At 40.8% G+C, this 26,550-nt stretch overlaps 2 protein-coding genes across 4 annotated transcripts in view; one reads left to right on the top strand and one right to left on the bottom strand.

The window, feature by feature from the left end:
* DDI1 (DNA damage inducible 1 homolog 1) overlaps positions 1-4,379 on the top strand; it is a 32,600-nt gene extending 28,221 nt beyond the window's left edge. The window contains exon 3 of the mRNA XM_072729927.1: positions 473-4,379. Within this exon, the coding sequence (XP_072586028.1) occupies positions 1,129-2,331 (1,203 nt within the window). The 5' untranslated portion in view covers positions 473-1,128 and the 3' untranslated portion in view covers positions 2,332-4,379. The remainder of the gene's footprint in view (positions 1-472) is intronic.
* The window catches only part of PDGFD (platelet derived growth factor D), a 226,980-nt gene that overhangs the window by 111,146 nt on the left and 89,284 nt on the right, over positions 1-26,550 (bottom strand). The window lies entirely within an intron of this gene.

Here is a 26,550-nt window from a genome sequence, read left to right as displayed (position 1 = left end):
GGTCTCCTCAAAGGTTCATCTCACACATCCATTGAAGGTAGGGTGATGGCGATGACCCTCTATGTCGTCCACACATTCTGTTCTTTCATGCAGCCCACATCCAATGTCTCAAGATGTCCTATCCATTCTACTCAATGATTTCTCTTATTCCCCACTGCATTCGCTTTGGTCATCCTTATATTTTCATCTTCTAGCAACAGTGCCCTCTCTAAACCAACAAGAAGGCATCTACCTGGCCCTCCTGCCACCATGTGTCCTTCATAGGTCATGAGAAACCTCTTCCTTAAATCAATTAAATAGAAAAAAATCATAAACACTTCCTTCAAATCTTTCCCATTTCCTTTTTTTTTTCTCTTTTCTTTCCCTCCTTTTTTTACGTTTTTGGATGGAGGATTCTTGTGTATTAATACTATCTACATTCCTTGGATTCACGTATAACTCTAAAAACTGGTTCTAATTGTTTTCTTTCCAGCTTCACATCAGGCCATCCAAAATCATATACAAATTTCTCCTACGACGTTGGACGTCCTCCATTTTCCTGGAAAACAACAGGCCTTATTGTGAATTCTGGCTTCTGTTAAGTCTTGTCTGGGGTGTCTCACTTACCTCCTGTATTATGATTCCCTCATTTATCATCAATCCCCCCTCCGGAGAATGTGAGGTCATCACAGTAGGGCACCAAGTCTGACCCGTCTTTCATCCCAAGCACATAGCGTGATGCTCGCCATGCAGGGACCAAGCATCCCTGTATGGGTCTAAGGAGAAGCATGTAGAATACCACTCTCAAGTGACCAAGATGATGTTGTTTAGGAAGAGCTGAGATAATCTTCCAAATTGTGGGTGAGGCAGGGTGGGAAGGGCTGGCCTGGGAACCAGTGGGCGGAGCTGGGCACCTCTGTGGGAACAGGCATTCCAAGTTCCAAGCAGTGCCATACAAGTGAGCCCTGGAACACCCGGGCCTCCTCAGGGTTCCGAGCCGCCAAGCAGCCGGCACTGCACTGGTGAGCAGCTGGGCCTCGTGCAGGAGTGAACAGACCGAAGCCCAGACACCACCAACGAGACCTAGCTCCAGGGAGCCAGAGGACACCCCGATGCCCTGTGCCCGTCTGGCCTGCCTGGGCCAATGTCATGCTGGTCACCGTGTACTGTGTGCGGAGGGACCTGTCCGAGGCAACCTTCTCCCTCCAGGTCAACCCTGACTTCGAACTGCACAACTTCCGCCTCCTTTGTGAGCTCGAGTCTGGCATCCCTGTGGACGAGATCCAGATCATCTTCATGGAGCGGCTCCTCACCGACGACCGCTGCTCCCTGGGTGCCTACGGCCTCAGAGACGGTGATGTGGTGGTGCTGCTGCAGAGGGAGAGCGCGGGGCCGCGGCCGCACGGACGAGCATCCGGCCTGCTGCAGATAGATTGCAACGGGATAGCCGTGCCGGGCACGTCCAGCTCCCGCCAGCAGCAGCAGCAGCAGCACCGGGCCCCCTCAGCGCAGCGGTCCCACGGCCTGGACTCCGGAGAGAAGATGACACCCACACAGGGACTGGACAGCCCCGCGTTGATCCGGAGCATGCTACTGTCCAACCCCCACGACCTGTCACTGCTCAAGGAGCGCAACCCGCCCTTGGCCGAAGCCCTGCTCAGCGGGAACCTCGACACATTTTCTCATGTCCTCATGGAGCAGCAGAGAGAAAGGGCCCTGAGAGAGCAGGAGCGGCTGCGCCTCTACACTGCCGACCCATTCGACTTGGAAGCTCAGGCCAAAATAGAAGAAGAAATCCGGCAGCAGAACATCGAGGAAAATATGAACATAGCGATGGAGGAGGCTCCAGAGAGTTTCGGACAAGTGGCCATGCTCTATATCAACTGCAAAGTGAATGGACATCCTCTGAAGGCCTTCGTGGACTCTGGAGCCCAGATGACTATCATGAGCCAAGCCTGTGCCGAGAGATGTAATATAATGCGGCTGGTGGACCGCCGGTGGGCTGGCATTGCCAAAGGGGTGGGCACGCAGAAGATTATTGGCCGAGTCCATCTAGCTCAGATTCAGATTGAAGGCGACTTCCTACAGTGCTCTTTCTCCATCCTGGAGGAGCAGCCCATGGACATGCTTCTGGGGCTGGATATGCTCAGGAGACACCAGTGTTCCATCGACTTGAAGAAGAATGTGCTGGTGATTGGCACCACTGGTACACAGACTCCCTTTCTTCCCGAGGGAGAATTACCCCTGTGTGCCAAGCTGGTAAGTAGTGCTGGGCAACAAGAATCTCCAGACAAAGAAGGAGCAGATACTATTAAGCATTCAGTCATGGATTTAGGATGGAGAAAACATTGAAATGGATTATGAGTACACCACCATCTCGAGGGAGCCTTAGGTCCTGGGAGATTCTAAGACATGAGCTCACTGGCAGTGTAATCATTAAAAACATCAGTAACAACCAAACCTGGCTTTGGGACTACCTTCTGAGATCCGTCACTGTGTAAATTGTGATTGCTTGATCGTGGGCCCTCCTTCATTTCCCTTATACAAAGATCACTGAACCGATTCCCAGGAAGGCTCTGGAGGCTCCAAGTAATTTCCAGATAATCCATGAAATGAAACCAGTCTCTTCCTTTAGAGACGCTGTCCCATCAGATTACAGGGTGCCTTGTCCAAAGCAGATGCTATTTTGCAGATGCTCTAGAAAAAGCCATCACTACAGACCCTATAAAACATCTATACAATGATTTCAAATCAGCACTCACAATTATTTATAGTAAGAGAAATTTTTCCCAGATTTTGTTTTCTTTGGGAAAGTTCTTAGAAATGGTGAGTCAGTTATGCTCAAGTTGATTAATACATACAAATGTCTGTTTTGGACACTTATAAAGGCCAGTTTCCTTATATTTTATGTCTTCCCTTTCATTGGACTCCTGTGGACTCATGCTCGCTGCAATATGTCCCTACAGGCAATTTTTGCCACATTTGAGAAAATGGATTTTTCTCCTACGAAGTCTAAAATAATGTCCTCTTTCCCCTGCATTCAAAGAAACCCTGGTGATAAAACAAAGGCCAGCAAGTAGACTTTTTTTCTTTCTTTCTAACTATGGTGCATCTTGGAAGCCTAGTGGTTGTAACTGTGGGGCCAGTGGGCGGTAGGATCAGGCAGTGGTCCAGATCCCCTAATATTCATTTCAACTAAATCAGCTTTTTTTTTTAAGTCTGCTTTATATATTAAGCTGCTACAGAAATATTGTTTGAACAAAGGGTTTCAGTGTTAAAGTAACATTTGAAAACCTCCGAAGGAGATGTCTGAGTCCTCATTTAATTCTATGATACATGCAAATAAAGCTGCTGTGCATGACTACTGAAAGATCCTGGACCCATTATGATCCATGGCTGACACACCTGACACAACAGATTCAGCTGCCTGAGACCACCAGACTAAGGGGAAATGTTTCAGGGCAGTAATCCATCAGGGCTGATATTAGAAAGAATGATGGATTCAAAGTCAAGAAATACATGTTCTGATTCCAGCTCTGTACTGGGCATTTCCATTTTATACAACTCTGATTTCTTGTCTATAAATTACTCTGGAGGGGAGAGCCATTTCCAGGTACTGAGACTACATCATGATCTAGGGCATCCTTTAAAAGTTATTCTCTTTTCCAACAAAATCTAAAGCCATTCAAAGCATTCCTTAAAGACTACGGTAAAAAAAAAATCCTTCCCTGCCATCAGCATATGCCTTTCTGGGTCTGCTTCTTGGTGAAAGTAACCATCTTATTTCTGTAGAGTCACCTCTGCCCCTCCAGGTGCTGTTACTTCCCCTCACATGTTCTTTATAGGTGTTGCCATGCTCACAAGCCCCAACCTTGTTACAAGGCTTATACCCACTAAACCACTAAAAATGAGCATAAGCAATTCAATGCCTGTTACTAGATGAAAACTGACCCGATAAATACAAGGATTCCTTCACAGATAAAAATATGCCTGTTCCTCAGCAGTTTCCCCCAGACTCTGTTTCCAGGTACATTTATGTAAAACACATGTCTGATGTGTGTACATCATATGGAAATGCTCAGTGTAAGAGTTTGATATATAGCCTATCGAGATATTTAACCCATAAAAGCCAATCTAAAAATCATCAGATCTTTAATCTAAAAGAGGTTTGCATTGTATCAAATCTGAACATACCCATCTTCCCTTCTCAGAGGAACATCCCTTCTAAAGTAGCTACGATGGTTCAGGACCAGTCTCAACAATAATTCTTTTTTTCTCATTTGGAGCTGAACTCTATTATTTCATAACTTCCAATAAATTTGTCTTCACTATTCCTTCTTCCAGAACATATTTAATTAATGTAATTTCTTTGCCATGAAATAAATAGTCCTTTTAATATTTGAAATCAATGTCATTTAAGTATTCTCTTTTGTAAGCTTTCACCAGATATTTAGCTATTTCTCATAGCATTAGTTTGGAGTCACCTAAACATATCTGTCAAGTTCCTTTGCACATACTCCAGCTTCTAAAAATATTACTTGAGTAAATGGGTTGAAAAATTAAAAATACTTTTATTGAACTGAAAAGCAATGATCTCAAAGAAAAATCAATAAACACAGTGAATTAATTAAGCAATGTCCTTCCTGATTAATTTTTAACATCTCTGTCTTTCAAATAAGAAAATATTTTAAAAATTAGTTTCTTGGATTGAAATCTTGACTCAATCCTGTGTACACTTGAATAGATCCTAATCAATTAAATTTTAAGTGGATTAATTTTAGTAAAAGATATCATCTTTTGCATGTCTATCATGTAAATTAGGTGCTATGCAACATACCTTGCATGTATTACTGCCATTAATCCTCAGAATAAACCCTCAAAATAGTCACCATTAATCTTATTGAGGAGATGAGAAATTCAAGGCTCAGAATGATGAAACATTCAAATACCCAAAGCTTTGTGTTTTTAAAACTTTTTCTTGACTATCTACATTTTAGTTTGTGACCCAGTTTCACATACACATGCACACACATGCATACGTGCACACATATGCACACACACACACACACACAACCAGTCTCTACCTCTGAAACAAAAAGATTCTTTAAATAATATGAAATGTTTTATCCTTCCTTGGTCTATTACTTTGAAAAATTATATTTTTATTATTTGAGAAAATATGCTAGACATGTCCCACTAATTTTATCCCACCAAAGTATCCTGACCCATAATTTGGGAAAAAACCTGAATCACCTACCAGATTGCTGAGTTCTGATTTCTGATTTCAAATGCCAAGTTCCTCCCACTATTCAACATATTCTTTATGTCTCACATTTGAGTCCTAGCTACCAGTAAAAATTGTTACAAAATGTCACTAACTTGGATTCTTGCTACTGTACATGACTAAACTGTGTACAGAAGATGGAGAGTTTCGCCTTGAGTTTTCATAAAATGGGTGAGACTCAACTATACAGGGCCCCTCCCTTGCAGAAACAAATGCTTTCCTATTTGCCAATAAATGCCCCCTGCTCTATAAGTAAAACAAAACCCAAAGCCTAAACACCACCAATCAAAAGGACAACAGAGTAGCAGCCAGCAGAGCACACTCACCAATTATTTACTGAACACCATGAAATAAGCACTGAGCCAAGTTGGTACAAGCATGGAAATGATTTACAGTCACAGACCCAAAGGTGAACATAACCTGGCAGGGCAGGGGAAAGGTGCCCATGGAATTAATAATATGCTGGTGCAAATGAAGGAAGGAATTTTATTTTGGGGTTATTTTTAAAATAAAAAACAAGCCAGTAAAATGCACTTTCAATATGTCTAAAATGACCATCACTGATGCTGGACAACGAAACAAACACACTCTCCTCCTAAAGTTTAGGTTGCTAATATACAACTTACAATATTTACTGTTGGAGATTATCCACTATTGGGAATTTACTACCTGGAAAACGTTGAGCAAATCTTCATTTAGAAATTGGGGTAAAGCACAAGACATGATGAAACTGGCCTAACACTGTTAAAGATAACAAACTCTTTAAAAAATTCCATTAATCCCTTGGTTTCTCCTAATGTCCATTTAAATGCCCATCTTACCTAAAAGGCAATCACTATTGTTGATAAGCATGCATTTCAAGACTGTAGTAATGCATTCTACTAGACTTAAAGCAGAAGACTGATGTCCGAGATTTGTAGAACTTAACAGCCTCAACTTCTTTCTTACAGTACCAGGTCATAGAATTTCTCATGTTCCTAAGGGAAAACCCACTCCCCCAAAAGAGAAAGAAATGGATGTATGCATGTATGAATTCACCTTCACTACAGACACTAAATGTGGCCCTTTTTTTTCCTTTTATTTATTGAAGAGCCATAGAAAGCAAGAGACAGAACAGGAGCAGTGGGGAAGCAGGGGGCAGAGGGGCGGCAGCAGGTGGAGGCAGATGCCCTCTGAGCAGGGAGCCTGACCCAGGGCTGGATCTCAGGACCCAGAGATCATGACCTGAGCTTAAGGCAGACTCTTCACTGACTGAGCCACCCAGGTGCCCCTAAACGTTGCCTTTTCAGGGGAACAGTACACTTCTTTCAGAGGATCCTTGCTGACATCCAACACTCCATTAAGAAAAATGTGAGTGAGTGAATGGTCTGAGAGTGCTCTGGGATTCTCACCAGGGTTAGAAGGCTGGGGAAGATATTAATGAGTGCTAACATTCACAGAGGTTAACAAGAGCCTGGAAACCAAAGAGGAACCAAGGTAAAGGTCAGAGAAGGAAGAGGCGGAGGGAAATCCGCCCCCCCCCCAAAAAAAAAACCTGTGTTGCTTTTAAAACTAATTCTCTCTTGGTTGAACTGCTGTTTCACAAGGTGGGTGGGGACTGGGGTGAGATTAAGGATTCACCATGAAGGCCACAATACTTCATCCATCTTTGGCAAGCTCTCTAAAATGAAAATGTTCTCACATTCCAGCCTGAGTCAAACACGCTTTTGAACCCTGGCTTTTTTGCATGTCAGAGTCCCCCTCCCCCCTTTGAATCCCAGAATTTCTAAGGGTCTGCAGTCCTGCTGTGCTTTTTTCATGGATCCATTTAAAAGGCTGTGGAGATAAGCATACCTTTGTCTCTAATTACCACACTGAATGTTTTCTGATGGTTGTTTTCTTCTTCCTCCCCACCTTTTTTTTTTTTTTTTTAAGAAAGACTTGTATGAACCCAGCTTTTTTATTTCTAATCCGTAAGGCTTATTTTAAGAACATCATTAGAAAAATCATGAAATTCTAATTCATTAGAAAAATCATGAAATTCTAATTCTAATTCATTCAATTCTAAATCATAATTTCCTCCTCTGTTAAAGCCCATACGAGACAACATGGGCTGTGCTCCAGGTGGAGAGAAGGGTCTATTTTCCTACTGTTATCAATGGTGTGTCCCAATAAAATAGATATCGATTAACCAAAGAAGCATATTCCAGGTAAAATAATCACTGAAAGTCATCAAATACTCACCCTACAACATGAATCATGATTCTAAAATCTAACTTTACTAGCATTTCACTACAAGGACCTTGACATGAAGAAGGAAATTAATTTCAAATTACATTAGTTCACATAGTCTCCCTTTAAACCCATGTCGTGTCTAGGGATTTAATTAATCAGAAAGTACCAATGTTTTGCATTCATTGACATCACTAAAATTCAGTATACTTTTTCAAGAGTTCAATCACTGTCCTATGTCATGCAGAGCAACAAGGAAAAATAAGTTTTAGTCTTAGCCTTTAAAAGTCCGAAGTTAGAAGAGCTAGAAAAGAAATGCCAAGTAAATGGTTCCAAAATAATATTGAACACAATGCTGAATCATGAAATATAGACTATGAGTTCAGGGGATGATCTGCATCCTGAGATGCTAACTACAACATGGCAGGATCTCTTGGACAAAATTTTACTGAGCACCTACTGTATGCCAGCACTACTCAGGGGCTGGATGTGTAGCAACAATTTTCTGGTGCTCAGCTGGCTCTGAGCTGCAGCCAGGCAAATAAAAGAATGTCAGTTCCTCAAAGATGGGTCATGCAGGGTTGCTTTGAGGTCACCCAGCTAACTGAGCCAGCTGGCATGTGGCAGATTCTTAGGGTGAACTTCAGGGTGAAGCCCGTGGTCTGTTTAAGCCTGGACCCACAGTGGCACTTGGCTCAACTTCTTCCTATTATGGGCTCAGTCCTGGGAGCAGGGTTTGACAAGTGTAAACAGATACTTCTCTCACAAAACTAATGAAAAGGCTTAGGGCTCACACAATGGATGAACAAACCACAACACAGGCAGAAAAAAATTAACTATTGAGATGAGTTAATTTAATGGAACATTGGTCACATACTTAAGCTCCAGAGAATTAGAAATGGGCTTCTCATGGACAATGAGATACCAACCAGATGGCAATTCCATCAATGTCTGGGGATTTTGAAAACCTGGAATGGGGCCCAAATTACTAACAAAACTCTAGGAAGTGCTGGGATCTTCTGATGTGACAATAATCTTTAGTCCTTGGTATTTTGTGTGAGGCAAATAGTACCTGCTTAATAAATATAGATTTAATGAATGAATAAATGCAGAAGTCCCACATTTATTAATAAGCTGATGTAGAGAAAGTGTGATTTTTAAAATTTTTATATAAAAATATGTAAGATATAACTTAATTATATATAGACAGATTATTTTTGTATAATTAGAATAAATACCTTCTGGGCTAATAACATGGTTGATATTTACATGTATGGATTTAAATATAAGTGATCCAAGAAATAATTTCTTTAGGTCCTTTCAATCTGGTAAAATTTCCAACTGCTCTACTTTAAGGACAATTTAACCAATGTATGCAACAGCTGAATCACTGCAGTTTGACAACCCACCATTTGGCTCCTGGCAATTCTCTCAGTTCCAGGCAAACCACAAGAGTTGGTCACCCTACAAGTTCTGGAAGTGGGTTTTCAATTGAAAGCACATGAGCATACTGTGTGTGGGCACCTCCACACGAGCTGCAGATTTGATAGGCCTGCAGAGTCGAGCCCCGTGTTGCCAGTATATGTCCAAAAATACGCTGGATTCACATAGGAGAAATAACTTTATTTAAACGCATTCCTCAAATATTTCTGGACTGGAGAGTTAACTACTTTAAAAATTGTAAGAAAACCATACTTAAAAGAAGTATTAAAAGAATTTTTTTAAAGGTTTTATTTATTTATTCATGAGAGACACACAGAGAGAGAGAGAGAGAGAGGCAGAGACACAGGCAGAGGGAGAAGCAGGCTCCATGCAGGGAGCCCGACGTGGGACTCGATCCTGGGTCTCCAGGATCACGCCCTGGGCTGAGGTGGCACTAAACCACTGAGCCACCCGGGCTGCCCAGTATTAAAAGAATTTAACAAAAGAATCCTATACATTTTTTTCAAGAAAATCCACAATACAACTAAAGTTGACAAAGCTGTTTTGATTGGCAAGACTTCTTAGAAGTGGTGTGCATCTGTACTATGTAATATGAAAATGAAATGAGTGGAAGTTGATGTCAGAAAATGGCAGCATGGGGTATTCAAAATAAATATTTCAAATAACTGAACTTGGATTATCCCCCCAAAAGCACCAATAAAACAAAATTATACCAGTTTTACACTTAGATTGAATGTAAGTCTCAAAGTAAATCCCAGGTTTTGAATTTTAAGCTCTTTGAACAAAGAAGCAGATACTTCAGAAAGGAACACAAATGAATAATGATGTCACCCCCGCATTTATCTGAAGTTGCCATGGAGCTGTCAGGAGGGCAGGATGCAGTGAGCAGGACACAAGGTGGGACTGAGCAATGGGAGGCAGCAGGAGACAAGAGGGCTGTTGATGAACAGCTGTGCCTACTGACTGCAGGTGATCCCTGCAAGCAGCAGCTGTGTGGAGTATCTGGCTGAGGAGGGGAAGAAACAGGGGAGGACCCCCGGGTCCATAGAAAGCTGTACAGAGTGGGGGGCCAGGAGCACAGGAGAGCGAGCATGAACAGACAATAACATTGCCATGGAAGCAGAGGTCTGAGAAGGTTCTGAGGAAAACAGGTCAGTCGTTAATGTGCTGTGTACCGAATAACTTGAAGAAAAGCAAAATGGCAAAGTGAGACCTTTACCTTTGCCAGCAGGAGGACGATGAAGCTTGCAGCGAGTGTGGCTTTCACATGATTGTGGGAAGGAAGTGGAAGACTTTGGTGGAACCAGAAACATACACACAAGGCAGCTTTTTTATCCATTGAACCAGTTCTTCAATTCACTGTTTATTAATGTCTCTTCCAGCCTATCTCCTCAAAAATTTAGAATGAAATGATATTAAGAACAATTTTATATAAATATACTGAAGCCAGTGCTGCATTATTCAATCAGAAACAACTGCATAATGTCAAAGCAACAGATGAGCAATTAGTATATAACAGAAGCAAAGATATTCTCTGTTCGAACACTGCCAACTGCCATCACTTGGTATCCAGAGCAATAATTGGCAGAAAGCCACCTCACTGATATTCCATAAAGATACTGGGATTTACATCCCATATGGTGAAGTCTCCCCTGTCAAGGCCTCATTATGGAATGACTCTTCAGTGTCTGGACTCAAAGTCTCATCATTAATACAAGAAACTAAAACAGTGCTTGCTCTTCTTCTCTAAGTGTTCAATAACCAAGCTTTATGAAAAATGCCAAAACCCTTCCATGTGCCCAACTCTCCAGTGATTAAATCAAATTGCTTTTAACAAGCCATTTCATAAAAATTTCAAAAGAACAATGAGAATATACTGTTAAATGCTTTATTTTTTGAAAAGCATTCTAAACATATTTTAAGTTATAGCTCATACTATAAAGGTACATGTGGAAGTTTCAAATTCCCATTTGCACTGTAACTTTCTATGGCTCTGTGAAGGTCTAAAAAACCTGGCAACCAGCTAAACAGTCCTGTAGAAGGTTCAGAGAATAGGTGAATGATTCGGCATCCTTCGTTGAAATGCCATGAGGGACTCAGTGTAGGTGACCGGCCAGAGGAAATGCATCATGTTCATTAACAGGTAGCCCAAACAATGTACTAGTATGTAGCTAAGGTAAATCTGCTGTATCTTTGGTAGTGATTAAGAAGCACGGACTTATTTCAGTCTCCTAAAATACAAATGAATAAAATCTAGGTCACATCTTTGAGAAGACTCCAGCTTCTTGGACTCCATAAGCAGAGGAGTACTCAATGAAAACTGATGGGTCTTGAAGGAAGGCAAATAAAGAAATCAAGTTTAGCTTTAGAAGACATCGGGCAGGTTTCCTGAATGACGGGGGGTCCCATGCTGTGGATTGGTCAGGAAGAGGGCTAAGAATTTCTGGCTTGATTTGGCAGGATGGGTAGCTTTGGCAGGAATGACACTGTGGGTGCATTGGAGACAGGTGAGTCTGACGAGACCAAGGATCTGCTGGTGGGCAGGAGTTGGGAGGGCCAGGACCACCAGCTCTCCAAGACAGACTGCTTCCAGGGAAGGTGAAAAACACTCTCGTAGATGAGGAGGCCTGTCTTACTATGGAAGTAGCTGAGTATACGTACACGTTGATGGGAGGAAGAAAATGAAGAGGCTGGCAAGAACAGGGGTAGCTCTGGAAGCACAGTCCTTGTGTGCAAGGAGGCAGTGGGGCCCTGGGAGCCAGCATCCCAGGCGGTGGCGGGGTGTCAGGCAGGATATCCAGGTGCGAATGCAGGCAGGCTGGAAGAACTGATGTGCCGACAGCTAGCTGTGCTCTACCTTCTGTTCTCCCAGGGACAACAGGGAGCAAGACACCAGCCGAGCATGAGTGGAGGGCAGGTAGTGCCCAAAGATGGAAGAAAAGGAGACTGATTTTGGAGTAAGAAGGACTAGACTGTGTAAGAAAGGTAACTGAACTTCAGATGGTCCTGAAGTCCCGCTTAAGATCCCAGTTTCAGTATTTTAAGTAAAACTACCTCTGCTGGGGCAGTGGCTGGCACAGCTGGGGAAGCATCTGACTCTTGATTTCAGCTCAGGTCATGATCTCAGGGTGGTGAGATTGAGTCCCGTCTGGCTCCGTGCTCAGTGGGGAGTCTGCTTGGGTTCTCTCTCAGCCTCTGCTTCTCTCTCCTTCTCTTAAAATATCCCAAAACACACAAAAATAGCTAGGCTAATAGAAGGAACACTAGACAATGAAAGCGGATATTCTGGTTCTAGTACTGATTTTGTAGCTTTTAAGACATGAGCCTCTAGCTAGGCCCAAGGCCAAACCTCTTTGGGCCTCAGTCTGTTCTTTGGTAAAATGAAAAGGTTGTAGGTCTGTACTACTCAGATGTATCAGAGTTGTGTGCGGCTCTCTGGGTTGTCCCAGTGACTATGGGCATCTAGAACGCTAGCTCTGGGCATGCTCCACATCTCCTAGTATATGGAAGAGTATTGAAAAGCCAACAACCGCCCCTTCCAAATCTCCACAGTGCCCACCCTCAGTGGGGAAACAAGGGTGGAGGATCACCCCAGAGTGCTCCCAACTCTGAAACCCTCACTGTAGCTTGAGGTGTCAATATATTAGCGGAAGCTTTCTCAGATGGGTAAACGGTATGTCCACTTAATCCACCACCACCAATCCTCACTCTCAACCCTCAAAGCAGTTTCTAGGCTGAAAATAGGCTGTGAGCCAGAGAAAATGAAGCTGGGTCTGTCCTTGCTATTTCCTCAGTCCTTAGAGGTACTAATAATCAGGGAACAGATTAAAGCCAGGAAAAGGAATAGACAGCACAGGGTGATCCAGAAGTGAAAAACCAGCTCGCCATTATTATGGAAACCATCATCATTAATGAACATAATAATTGAGCAGAAGTGCATGCCCAGTAGTAGCAAAAAAAAAAAAAAAAAAAAAAAAAGTGGTATTTAGGTATTGCCGGCATGGTATTAAATAGCATCTCACTACCATAAAATGAGAAGAATTAATTTTAATTGTATTGACCGTAAGGCCTCCAACATGAACTGAGAATTAGTTGACAAGGACAGGGCAATTATTAAAGGCAATATATCAAATTCTACTCAAATGATCAGTGGGGTGCCACAGGCACTGCTGTGAGTGACCTTTCTAGTTGACACCTTCATTAATGATGTGTAAGAGGAGAGCCAGCATGCGAATGGACTTTCAGAAATGATTCTACCATAAGAGTTATTCCAAATGCAAGCCTTCAACATCACAGTAATAACTTGAGTAGAAATGAATACAAAGGTTCTTGGGAAGATTTAAAATTCAAGACAGGCAATTATACAGTGAGATAACACAGACGGGTAAAGTTCTAAGTGAAAATCTTAAAAAGTAGGATGATGCAAGGTAGCAGACTATCCCACCCCTGAATCTGCTACTTTGACATATTGATTATTTTGAGTTAAAGTTACTTAAGAAAGAGCCAGAATAGGAAAAAACCTTTGGCCTTCCTTCACCCCACAGAGCAGGAACTAAATTTCCCATGCACAAGGTACCCTCCCTCCTGCAAGCAGGGTAGAAGGCATCCCTATCACCAGAGATAGGGCTGAGAACTAAGTAAAAATAAGCCTTGCTACTTTTTTACTAATTTGCTACCCCAAGCCCAAACTGCTTTATCTTGCCATATCTTCACAGATTTATTGTTTTCTTGTCAAAAAGGTATAAAAGCTGCCTACTTCAGTCACTACTTTGAATCTCATATCTTTATGGCTTCCCATACATGACAAATGAAATTTGTTTTTCTCATTAATCTGTCCTATGTCTAATTATTAGCTCAAAGAACCTAGAAGGGTAAATGGGAAAAGTTTCCTCCCCTACAATGGTGATTCCTGAGGGGTAAAAAAAACCCAATATTACACAATTCCCAAATAGTTTTATTACTGACATGTATTTGAATGAAAATGCCTGCCAGCTATTATAAACACTACTGTTGTGTCTACAGAATATAATCAAATATACTACAAGTATATAAATAGCCATATACTTTTTTTTCCTTTTTCAAAAAATTAAAACAAATTTTTGATATACATCTTTAATTGGGGTAAAAGTCACATAACATGAAAATAATCTTTTTAAAGTGAACAGTTCAGTGGCAATCAATCCAGTCACAATGTGGTGCAATCATCACCTCCATCTAGTTCCAAAACATTGTCATCACCCCAAAAGAAAACTGTGTACACACTAGGCACTTGCCCTGTGCCCCACCCTCCCCACCACCGTATTAGCTGCTGGCAACCACCAATCCTTGTTTTGTCTTTATGGATGTGTAGAGAAAGTCAGAAAAGATCTTTTTTTCCTGTTTTAATCTACATCTCCACTCTGTGGGATCTTTATTCTAACTATGTCTGGCACAGAATTTCTGTTTTTATTCACTGACAGAAACACAGTGAAGTAATTTATGAAACAGAATATGGGTCTTAACTGTAATTTTCCAGGCTATGATTTTTAAGTCATACTTTCTTCTATTATTTGGTTTATATGCTTATGATTTAATTGACCAGATACTTTCTTATTATGAAACCTGGAAGGTGAGCTTCTCTTAAGAATCTCAGTGTATTCAACTGAAGTGGGATAGCAATCTAACTTGATTTCCTAACGATACCTTTGAGGGAAGAAATAGGCCTTTTTTATATTGCAAGAGTTTTCAGAAAGAATAGTAAGAAGCTAAGAGTCCATTTACAATGTATAAATTTTCCTCCAAGGAGAGATTATTTTGTTCTCTCTTGTATTTTGGATAGTTGAGTAAAAACACTATGCAAAATAATTGAAATTTAACTTTTTGCTGTGTCCGTTTTTCATATATGTGTATTTTAAAGTTTGTGGTCATTTTATTTACTCACTTAACTCATTCTTGCAGAAACTAATCACTGCCCAAAGAGCTTTTAGAATGCACTTTAGCTTATTACAAAAATGCTCCAGATGGGTATATCATTCCTACTAAAATGTACTAAATAGCTGTAATAGCTATAAATTGAAGATAAATTATTTATATCTTTCAACACAACTGTAGTCTTCTATAAAACTAAATTGTAGCCACATAAAAATAAACTTTTTTTTTTGCACAAATCAATTAATTGGCATATAGTTTGTAATAGATGGTACAGAATGAGAAATACATGTATTCAACAAGGTAGGATTTTATAAAAACTTGCATAATCCAGAGAAATGGAACTAGATATGATGCCAAGACACAAAACAACACATGCTTGGTCTAAAATTTGATGAATCCATGCAAATGGATGAAACAATGGCCCCAAATTCCTGAGGTCTCCAAACTGCAGGGCAATCTTGGTTGTGAAGCCACTCAGCCACATAACAGAGGTAAAAGAGACTTGCAGCAAGAGGTGGAACAGAGACATTTACAAAGGAAGAAGATTAATGAATTACAGAGGAAGCAAAAGGCCAGCAGAGAAGGAGGCATGATGCTCTCCACGTGCTCAACTCACCAGGAGCCCACAAGACCCACCATTCCAACAGTGGGAGCAGACAGGTGGTCCTCAGGGAGCTCACATCATACACTACAGCAGCAAACACCACCACACATGGATGAGGGGGAAATGATTACTGCAACGAACGAAGAAGATTTCCTTGTTTGTGGGAAATATGGTTTTGGCAAAATGGCGTCCTTCGTAGTTTGCTTCAGTGCTCTCACCCGCAAGTTCACTGTTGACCTTCAGCAGTGGCAGTGTTTTAACTTCTTAATTATACCGGATGTTGGTCAAAGAGTGAGGACATAATCTACTTTCCCCATTAAATAATTTAAAAGAAACAGGTCAATCATAACAAGAAAGCAGGCAAAATTCCTGAGCAGGTCACAGAAAGACATACGAGAAATGACTAAGAAAAGTGAACTAATGTTCAGTCTCATTAGAAACAAAATAAACACATGAAGTACTGCTGGTAATGGGCCCAGCCACGTCTCTGGATGAAGTGCTCAGAGTAGAAATGGAGAGAAGGGGATTCAGGTGGTGATGAATACACAGGAGAGGAAAAAGCAAAGACAAGGAGTGTGGAGATCCTCTTTAAATCACTTCCTTTCAGAGGAAGAGACATACCATGCTAGCTGGGGGTTGGGGGGTGGCAGAAGGACAGAGGAACAGTGTACACTCCTAAGGCTTCACCTGGGAGATACTTGAAGACATTCATATGTGAATGAAGTCACCACTAGAAGTTAGAGACTGACATGAAAGACATGGCACCAGGGCCAGGAGAGGAGCAGGTGTCAGAGGAGGCCCAGATAGAGGCAAGAGGAGGACGGTGCCTTGGGTGCAGCAAGATCCTGATTATTCCCATGGCCCATGTGTCACCCTTAAACTAAGAACAACAGAAACTTCTTAGAAAATGTTATGCAAATAGCATGTGGCATCTAAAAGTTTTATTTTAATTTAAAATTTTTAACACAAACACTACCTGCTACTACTATTGGATTTCATGCAAATGTCATGCCTGTTCAAAAGCAAATTCTCCATCAGGAAAAAGGATGCCCCACTTCACTGTAACCCAGCACAGCAATTCATTCCAAAGAGGAGTTAATATATATATTACATACTATTTAACATATAAAGAACATACACTTATACATTCAAGTTTGAAACATCTCTCCTCCCCCCACACACCCTCAGTCTGGCAAGTAAAGTCAGATTCGGCAGCAGGTATTTATCAGAAAGAATGTAGATTTTAAGCATCAACAGAGACATGGGTTTGAATCCCTGCCCTTCTTAGTTTCTAGCTCATTCTTTTTGTTTTGTTTTAATTTTTTAAATTAATTTTTTTAGAGTGAGAAAGAGAGATTGCATGCATGTGGGAACATGAATGGTAGCAGGGAGGGGCAGAGGGTGAGAGAGAGATAATCTCATGCAGATTCCTTGCTGAGTGCAGAGCCTGATGTGGGGCTCCATCCCATGACCCTGAGATCATGACCTGAGCCAAAATCAAGGATCGGACACTTTACCAACTGAACCACCCAGGCGCCCCAGTTTCTACCTCATTCTTATCCATTGCTGTATGTTTAACATTATAGTGTCTGGCTTAATAAATATTTGCAGAAAGAATAAATGAATCAAGTTTTTTGACTTGAGATTTGGGACCCTTATCTGTAAATGGAACTAATAAACCTCCTATCTCAAGTACATTACAAGGAATAGAAATAACATATTAATGTGGTAATACAGTGTCTGGCACTTATTTGGAACTATGTGGTAAATATCTTTCATAGTAAAAGTAAAAAAAAAAAAACTATTTGAAGACTTAAGAGAAAGGTTAAATAAATCAGAACTTAATTTTTCTTAAAATCTGAAAATCACCCTGAGTGGGATCAGTTTAAGATAGTTTTTACTTGGAGAAATGTTTCCAGAATTTTTACTGAAGTGACATAATAGACACTTATGTGTTCCTTCCCCAGTGTGAGTTCTCTGAAGGTGCCAACTACCATGTCCAATGTGCTGCAGAAACAACTCCTGAAGCACAATCATAATAGAACTGTTGCCATAGAAACAGTATTTCTCCACTTTGCTCTCTTCATTTGGATGTGTTTCCTTCATAGGAAAGTAAGAAAGAACACTCACACAAATAAAAACAGTGAAAGCAATTTCTCTTTCTCATTTAAATTTTTCTTTTTTTTTTTTGGCCTTTTAAAATAACATGCCTAATAAAACACAGACTCAACAAACAGAAGCTAAATATTCATCCCCACCTCAAAGTTAAAAAATTAATCTGATGACATGGATATAAAATTGGTAAAAATCCTGTTACCCTAAAGCTGATCATGAGTTTTCCTTGTATAAAATCTATTCAATAATACAGTTTTAAAAATAATAATAATAAGGTTTTAAAAGCATGGAATAGAAAAGACAGAGTTACCCATACACGTCAGATTCATCTACAATTCTAAAACCGTCAGTCTAAATTGTGTCTTTTGTATACTCCTTCCTGGTGTTGTATATGACTAGTTAACACGAAGCAGTGCTCTTCTCTGCACAGGTCTTTGGATGTTCATAGTGGGTTGTGGAGGGTCCAGGGAGAGGTACATTCAAGTCCTTACACTGGGTAGCTGGGAATGTGGCTTTATTCAGAAAGAGGGTCTTTGCATATGTAATTAAGTTAAAGGTCTTGGGATTAGGTCATCCTGGATTTGGGGTGTCCATATAAGAGAAAGGAGTGAAAGACCTGGTACTCAGAGGTGCAGAGAGGAAGGCCAGGTGAAGAGCAGGCCCACCTGGAGCAGTGTGGCTCCAAGCCAGCACTGGGGTGGAGGTGTGGGGGAGGTGGGGAGGTGGGGGTGGGTGGGTGAACACCCAGGGTGGTTGGGAGCCCCAGGAGCTGGAGACACTGAGAGGAAGCCGTCTTGTTGATACAGATTTTTGAACTGCCAGCCTCACAACCGTAAGTGCACACATTTCTGTTGTTTTAAACCACCCAGTTTGTGGTGATTTGTTACAGCAGACCCAGGGAGCTAACAACACAGCATTCACCAGGAAAGGGAGGTGAAGGAAAGGGAACTTTGTGGAGCTCCAAGTGCTCTGTGTTTAACCACATTTACTCTCACTGAATCTTGGGGGAAATCCCCCCTTTGACGGGGGAAGAACTTCAGGATGAGAGAAGGTATGTTCTCCAACATCATCCCCACTCTTAGAACCTAAGAGAATACTAGTTCTGATTAATTATGGATTAAAATGAAAGATCTTTTGGTTGTGGGGTGTTGTAACCATGACATGCTTTTTAATAAGCATGTTTGTCAATATCACGACAGTCACTTCTAAGTAAACTCATCAAAAGTTGCATTTTAAGACAATATTTTCTTTCTATATTTGTATTTTCGTATACGAAGTTTAAAACAATTATCTCATAAAAAATCAACCACATTTTTAAAGGATTAGCATTAATATTTGAAAATTACATTTTAAAATTTTCAGCATCAAAGAACATAAAGTTCTTACAAATGAATCTAACAAAATATGTACAAAATTTATATGCAGTAAACTACTAATCACTGAAAAGAAAAAATAAAGAACTCAATCTTGTTGTCAATTCCTCCCAATTTTATATGTAGAATCAAAGTAATCCCAATCAAAATTCAGCAGCGTTTTTTAAATTAAAATGGACAATATGGGGCACCTGGATGGCTCTGTCCATCAAGTGTCCAACTCAGGTCATGATCTCAGAGTGATGGCATTGAGCCCTGTGTTGGGCTCTGTGCTCATTGGGGAGTCTCCTTGAGGATTCTCTCCCTCTCCCTCTGCCACTCACCTGTCCTCTTCTCTTTCTCTCTCTCAAATAAGTAAATTTTTTTTTAAATCTCACAGTATGATTTTATAATTTATAAATAAAGGGCTTAGAAAATCTAAAATAATTTAGGAAAAAAAAAGTTGGAAATTTCATAACATCTGATTTCAAGACCAATCTGCAGTAATTAAGATACTTTGGTATTAGTATATCAACAGCTATATATATCTGTGGAATACAATTCAGAGTACAGAAATAGACCCATACATATGGTCAGTTGATTTTGAATCCATTCACATATGGTCAAAATAATCTAATGATAAAGTTCTGTCTTTTTAACAAGTGGTACTGGAACCAAAAGGCATCCATACATTAAAAAAAAAAAAAAATGACTCAAATAGATCGTAGGCCTAAATGTGAAGCCTATTAAACTTCTAGAAGAAAACACAGGAGAAAATTTTCATGATGAAGATTAGGTAAAGACTTCTTAGATAGAATACAAAAGGCATGAATCATAAAAGAAAAAAAAACTGATAAATTGGACCTCATCAAAATTAAAAACTCTCAGAAAACATTTCAAGAAACAGAAAAGACAAACTTTAGACACAGAGAAATTATTTACACAATGCGCATGTGATAAATATACATACATGTAGTAATCTTATATATAAATATAAATATATATATAAATCTTTTACAATTTAATGATAATTTAACAAAAACCGAAAACAAGGTGGACAAAGATGTGAAGAGACAGTTATCTAAAGAGGAGTTATGAGTGGTACATAAGCACAAGAAAAAAATGCTCAACATTATTAGTCTTTAGGGAAATGGAGATAAAACCACGGTAAGATTTCAAGACACAAATACTAGAGTAATGAGCTAAAATGATAAAACATGAGCAACTGACAACACCGAGTGCTGGTAAAGACATGAGACATCTAGAACTCATGCACTGCTGGAAGGTAGGCACAAAGGAAGGGCTGTCTTGGAAAATGGTGGTTTGGAAGTTTCATATAAATAGATACTTATCACATGTGTGATAATTATTGCACTGAGGGGATGACATCACAGACCTGCACACAACTATTCATAGTTCACAGCAGTTTAATCCATCATAGCCACCCAAATGCCCATGGGCATTTGAAAGGATAAGTAAATTATAGAATTTCCATGCCATGGAAGACCGCTCAGCAGTAAGAATGAATAAATGGGAGACACATGCAACAACACAGATAGGTCTGCAAAGCAGGTGCTGAGTCAAAGAGTCCAGACACACAGGCTACACACTGCATCATCTCCTCTGTATGGTATTTCTTAAAAGGCAAAACTACAAAGACAGAAGACATATCAAGATCGCCAGAACACAGAAGCGGGAGAGAGGACCAACTACAGAGGGCTCCAGGGTACATTTTCAGGTGACAAAAACATTCCCTATCTTGATTGCACTTGTGGCGATGCATACAACTGTTGACATTTGTCCAAACATGTCCTGTACACCGAAAAATGGTGAATTTTACGAGGTGCCAGTTATACCTCAAGATATCTGCCTCAAAAAAAATTAATAGTAAAACGGAGGTAGGGAGATTCAGAGTAGCTGCAAAATAGTATTTGTCCTTCTGTTTCATTAACCCAGATGTGTTCTCTAAAAAGTCTGACATTACCAAGCAAATATAAATCCTAACCATCCCTAAACAAATATAATTTTTATATGTATCTTCTACTCAAAAATAAGCACTTAATTTTTTAAAAAGATTGTATTTATTCATGAGAGATGCAGAGAGAGAGAGAGAGAGAGGCAGAGACACAGGTAGAGGGAGAAACAGGCTCCTTGTGGGGAGACTGATGTGAGACTTGATCCTAGGACCCAGGATCACACCCTGAGCTCAACTACTGAGCCACCCAGGTGCCCCCCAAATCATTTAAAATCAGAAATAATTTAAAAAATGTTTATAAATGATTTCTTTATTTAGTTGAGAGAGAGGGAGAGAGAGAGAGCAGAGTGTGCAGGTGCGTGGCGGGGGTTGGGGCAGAGGGAAATAGAATCTCTAGCAGACTCCATGCTGAGCAGGGAGCCGACAGGGGGCTCAACCCCACCACCCTGACATGACCTGAACTGAAACCAAGAGTCAGACACTTATCCAACTGAGCCACCCAGGTGCCCCTCACCCCAAACAAACACTTTCTAAACATCAGTACTATCATTACCACATGATTTAGAAACATCCTTCATTGTCCATTGTTTTGATAAACTAAGCACAAAAGAACTTCTTTACAAGTGAAACACCCCTCTCGCTCTCACAGGTGAAAAGAGCCCATACAGTTTTAGCTCTACAATGTTTCAATATCATTACTATCCTAAGATCAGTTAATTCAAATCTAGTTCTCTAATTTACTGAGATTTTCCAATTTATATTGTAAAGATGATCACTTTATAGCAAGTTCCCATATGATACACATTTTTTCCCCTCTGAGACCTTGTCTGCCTAAGGAACCACAACTAGTTTTTCAGGACTGCTGGAAGCCTTCTTCCCTCAAAACTCTGGGGCTGTGGCATGTTAATTCACCAATTTCTCCTTTGTGCTCCAGGGCAACTAATTCATTTCCAGGATAGCACCCCTCTGACATACATTTATCTCCAACTACAATGCGAACAGGGATTTTAGTTTATATATCATTACTTGCCCAACTCTTAGCCAAGTGTATGGTGTTAAATAGAAGAATGCTATGAAAATAAATCATTTCCAACAGCAGCTGTCATTTCTCTGAATGGAAGATTTAGCCCCTGCAACCAACTGGCCTAAATGGATAGTAGGTATCCCCAAGAGAGGCTTCAGAATGAAATGGCATTTGAAGGACAGTAGACAAAATCTTAGCTTGGTTTCACTTGCCTGCCATTTGTGTATTTTCATAAGGCACTGTGTCATCCCCAATGACGTACTACTGGGAGTCTTGCATCAGAAATGTGCAACGTTCAAGCTGCAAAAACTGTACAGATTCACTATGTTATAAATCACATTTTGACTGTGTTTTAGACCAATCTTCCCTTCTTGCCCAGATCAGTAACCCACATAGGTTCTAGGTGTCCAGGTGTGCTGGGGTCAACTATACCTTGCAGATCTCACATATGCAGGTTGACTGTATTCTGACCCATGTGGCTTCTTCCTCCCTGAGCCAGAACTTATCTCTTGTAGACCAGGTAAGCATGGTTCTCTGGGCAGATGGCTGGCCCAGAAGTCTGGACAAACACAGTCCTGTTTATACTGGGTGTGGGTACCCATGTGGGTAGTAGGAGCATAAAGTAAGTATCACTATGCCCTCCCAGGGCAGGGCAGGGCAGAGAAGGGTTGAAAGACTGCCTATGGGATGCTAATTCAGACCTATATACATTGCTCATGCTCAAAGTCTGCAAAGGTCCATAGCCAAGCAGAATTCTGATGGCTCCTAGCAGGGAGTCTTATATACGTTCCTGCAAATCCAGCTTATTAGCAGATAAATAAATACATAATACTTACTAGATGAATCAATAAACCTACTATGTGCCAGGCCTGTTTTAGGAATCACATTTCCCGTATGGTATATTCAGGTGGGTATTTTTTTTTATAAATTTATTTTTTATTGGTGTTCAATTTGCCAACATACAGAATAACACCCAGTGCTCATCCCATCAAGTGCTCACCTCAGTGCCCGCTACCCAGTCACCCCCACCCCCCGCCCACCTCCCCTTCCACCACCCCTAGTTCGTTTCCCAGAGTTAAGAGTCTTTCATATTCTGTCTCCCTTTCTGATATTTCCCACTCATTTTTTCTCCTTTCCCCTTTATTCCCTTTCACTATTATTTATATTCCCCAAATGAATGAGACCATATAATGTTTGTCCTTCTCCAATTGACTTATTTCACTCAGCATAATACCCTCCAGTTCCATCCATGTCAAAGCAAATGGCGGGTATTTGTCATTTCTAATGGCTGAGGAATATTCCATTGTATACATAAACCACAGCTTCTTTATCCATTCATCTTTCGATGGACACCGAGGCTCCTTCCACAGTTTGGCTATTGTGGACATTGCTGCTAGAAACATCGGGGTGCAGGTGTCCCGGCATTTCATTGCATCTGTATCTTTGGGGTAAATCCCCAGCAGTGCAATTGCTGGGTCGTAGGGCAGGTCTATTTTTAACTCTTTGAGGAACCTCCACACAGTTTTCCAGAGTGGCTGCACCATTTCACATTCTCAGGTGGGTATTTTTGATAGGTTTTAAATGAAGTGTTTCTGGTATTTTCTTGCTTCAAGTAGTTACAACCTGAAAATCAACATGCCTGAGTTCAGGTAGATCCAGACCTCTCCTATGTTCATATGATTTAGGGTTGTTAATCCCTTTATTCTCTGTTCTCACTCTTTGCCACGTTTTATAAAAGACTCCTAATTGAGATACCATCCCCTCTAATCGAAACTAAGCTCTTCTAAAGCCAGAGAGGGGGAAATGAGAAGCTCTTCCGTGACATTCTGCTTGGACCTGGGGAATAATGGCTGGCACCTGCTGGGTGGGTCCTTAGCAGTGCCGGCCTACTAGCTCCCCAACACCTCCCAGTGCTGCTCTGTCATCCAGAAACCACATCCTTCAACCAACATTGCTGTGAGAGCCTTGGCCAATTCTTTCACGGGTGTTTCTCACCCCGGCTCTTCTTGGCTACGGAAAAGACAAATGCCTTCATCTGTTCTTGCCTCATTTGTCATCCAATCTGACTCTGTGCATCCTTCCTCCCTGACTCCATCTAATAAAGAAGACTTTTCTGACTTCAAATGAAGTGTGAGAAACAGCATAATCGATGTATCAATTTACTATGAAAAGGCCCATTTGAGTTTTGGATTAAATTATTATTATTATTATTATTGGTTAGATTGCAAAAATATTCAGGTGGCAGCTCAACACCTTGAAATATCTTAGAAATAATTAACTATTTAATTAAATATGCTTATCTACTTACCTAAATCCTCAAATTACTGCAGCACTACCAAGCTGAGAATCAACATATGAATACATTATTCTGTCACTACAAACATCCTCTAAGTAGTACAACAAAAAAAGGTAAATTCAAACCTACTTCCTGGGCACAAAAGGGCATATTTAAAAATTCATATTAAGAGGAAAAACCAAAAATGTCTTCAATCAGATTAATTATCATTATCCACAACAGATATGCTAATGAATTTGCTCATCAGATATGCAGTCTTCTCTAGAGATACAAATATAGAGTATCTGGCAGTGCTATTAATTTGCTCTCCCACATATTCTTACAAAACTTTGTGAACATCCATCATCCTTGAACAACAACAACGACAACAAAAAAGACAAAACCCCTCTCATTTCAAACCTTTGTGTATTTGGGTTATGTAAATTCATTATGAGGAGTTTCCCCAGAGATGCAGCAAACTAGGGCAGTTGCCCCAGGCTCCAAGTTTTGAAAAGGACTAACAGACATCCATTCAATTATGCTGTTAAATATGAGAGAATGAGAGTGGGGTGTCGGGGCTGGGCTGTTGGTCAAGGAAAGTAGTTCTGTCCTACAGCAAAAGATCTTGAAGCCTTTCTATAAATACATGCACTCGGGACAGACTCCATCATCATCATCAACACTGAGACAGGACAGTTCTCAACAGGTCCTTTAATGACCTGTCGTTAAGTCATGCTGTTTCAGATGTGGTGTGTGTAGGTGTGTTTGTGTGCACGTGTGTGTGCATACGTGTGATGGGGGTAGGAGGGAGAGGGAGAGGGAAGGGGTAAATTATATATATATATATATATATTTTTTTTTTAAATATATATATATTTGGGCAGCCCCGGTGGCACAGCGGTTTGGTGCTGCCTGCAGTCTGGGGTGTGATCCTGGAGACCTGGGATTGAGTCCCACATCAGGCTCCCCGCATGGAGCCTGCTTCTCCCTCTCCCTCTGCCTGTGTCTCTGCCTCTCTCTCTGTGTCTATGAATAAATAAATAAAATCTTTAAAAAATATATATATATATAAATTGCTAAATCTGGCCCCATCACAAGTTCTGTTGTCTCAAAGGGCAGAGAAGGAAGACAGGAGAGGACAAAATTGAGGATGGAGAGGAATGGAGAAAGAAGCATGTCAGTTAGTTCAGCACAGGTAGGTCATTTGCTCAGAGCTTCATGGTAAGTAGTAGAGCCTAGATTTGGGGTACAGGCTTCTGGGCTTCAAAGCCTTCACTCTGAACCTACCCCATGCATGCCATGACTTTGGGATTTTCTTTTCTTTTTTTTTCTTTTTTAAGAGATTTTACTTATTTATTTGAGAGGTAGTGAGAGAGCACAAATGGGGGAAGAGGCAGAGAGAGAAGGAGAGGGAGAAGCAGACTCCACACTGAGTGAGGAGCCTGACACGGGGCTCGATCCCAGGATCACAAGATCACGACCTGAGCCAAAGTCAGACACTTTTTTTTTTTAATTAATTTTTATTGGTGTTCAATTTACCAACATACTGAAAAACACCCAGTGCTCATCCCGTCAAGTGTCTACCTCAGTGCCCGTCATGTTGGGAAATATCAGGAAGGGAGACAGAACATAAAGACTCCTAACTCGGGGAAACGAACTAGGGGTGGTGGAAGGGGAGGAGGGCGGGTGTTGGAGGGCAAAGTCAGACACTTAACGGGCTGAGCCACCCAGGCGCCCCTCGACTTTGGGATTTTCAAAAGGAAGTCAGTGAATATAAGCTCAATACAATTTTAACATCCAAAATCTACCCTTCCTGGGTGAGTTTGCTGTGCTCAGAAGACAGAACACTGTTGACTTTACATGTTCTTTCCCACTGGGCACACCTCACAGATACTACCTAGAATGGACCATGCTGATGTGTCGTATTCATTAAATCGCCATGTAATAAATACCCTGAATGGGATTCAAAGCCACCCAGCTGAAGTGCTGATGGACATACTGTACGAATTATACTTCTGAGCATTTCATAGACAGATGCCCAATGCCCTGGAGCAGCACATGGGAACAAGGGTGGAACCAGCCACCATGCAAGGTGGACAGATGTTTCATTTGCAAGAAAGTATTTTTGGATTTTGATGAGCTTAGAATATTGCATTTATAAAATAAAAGAGGCAAAGGAAAAAAAAACAGGTAAAATTGAAGCAAAGTAGAAGAAAGGAAGGGAGGAAGAACGAGGCCACCATTCTGGAGCAACAGCCATAACTCTGTCTTCCACACTTTCACATCTACTCCTGTATATGTTGCCTCTTCATACTTCGCATGTTCTGATTTTCACTTCAAACTGAGGCATATTATACGATTTATCATATACAATTTAT

This window comes from Vulpes vulpes, chromosome 12 (genome assembly GCF_048418805.1).
Source record: "Vulpes vulpes isolate BD-2025 chromosome 12, VulVul3, whole genome shotgun sequence".
Classification (NCBI taxonomy): domain Eukaryota; kingdom Metazoa; phylum Chordata; class Mammalia; order Carnivora; family Canidae; genus Vulpes; species Vulpes vulpes.
This window is presented reverse-complemented; position numbering and strand designations above follow the sequence as displayed.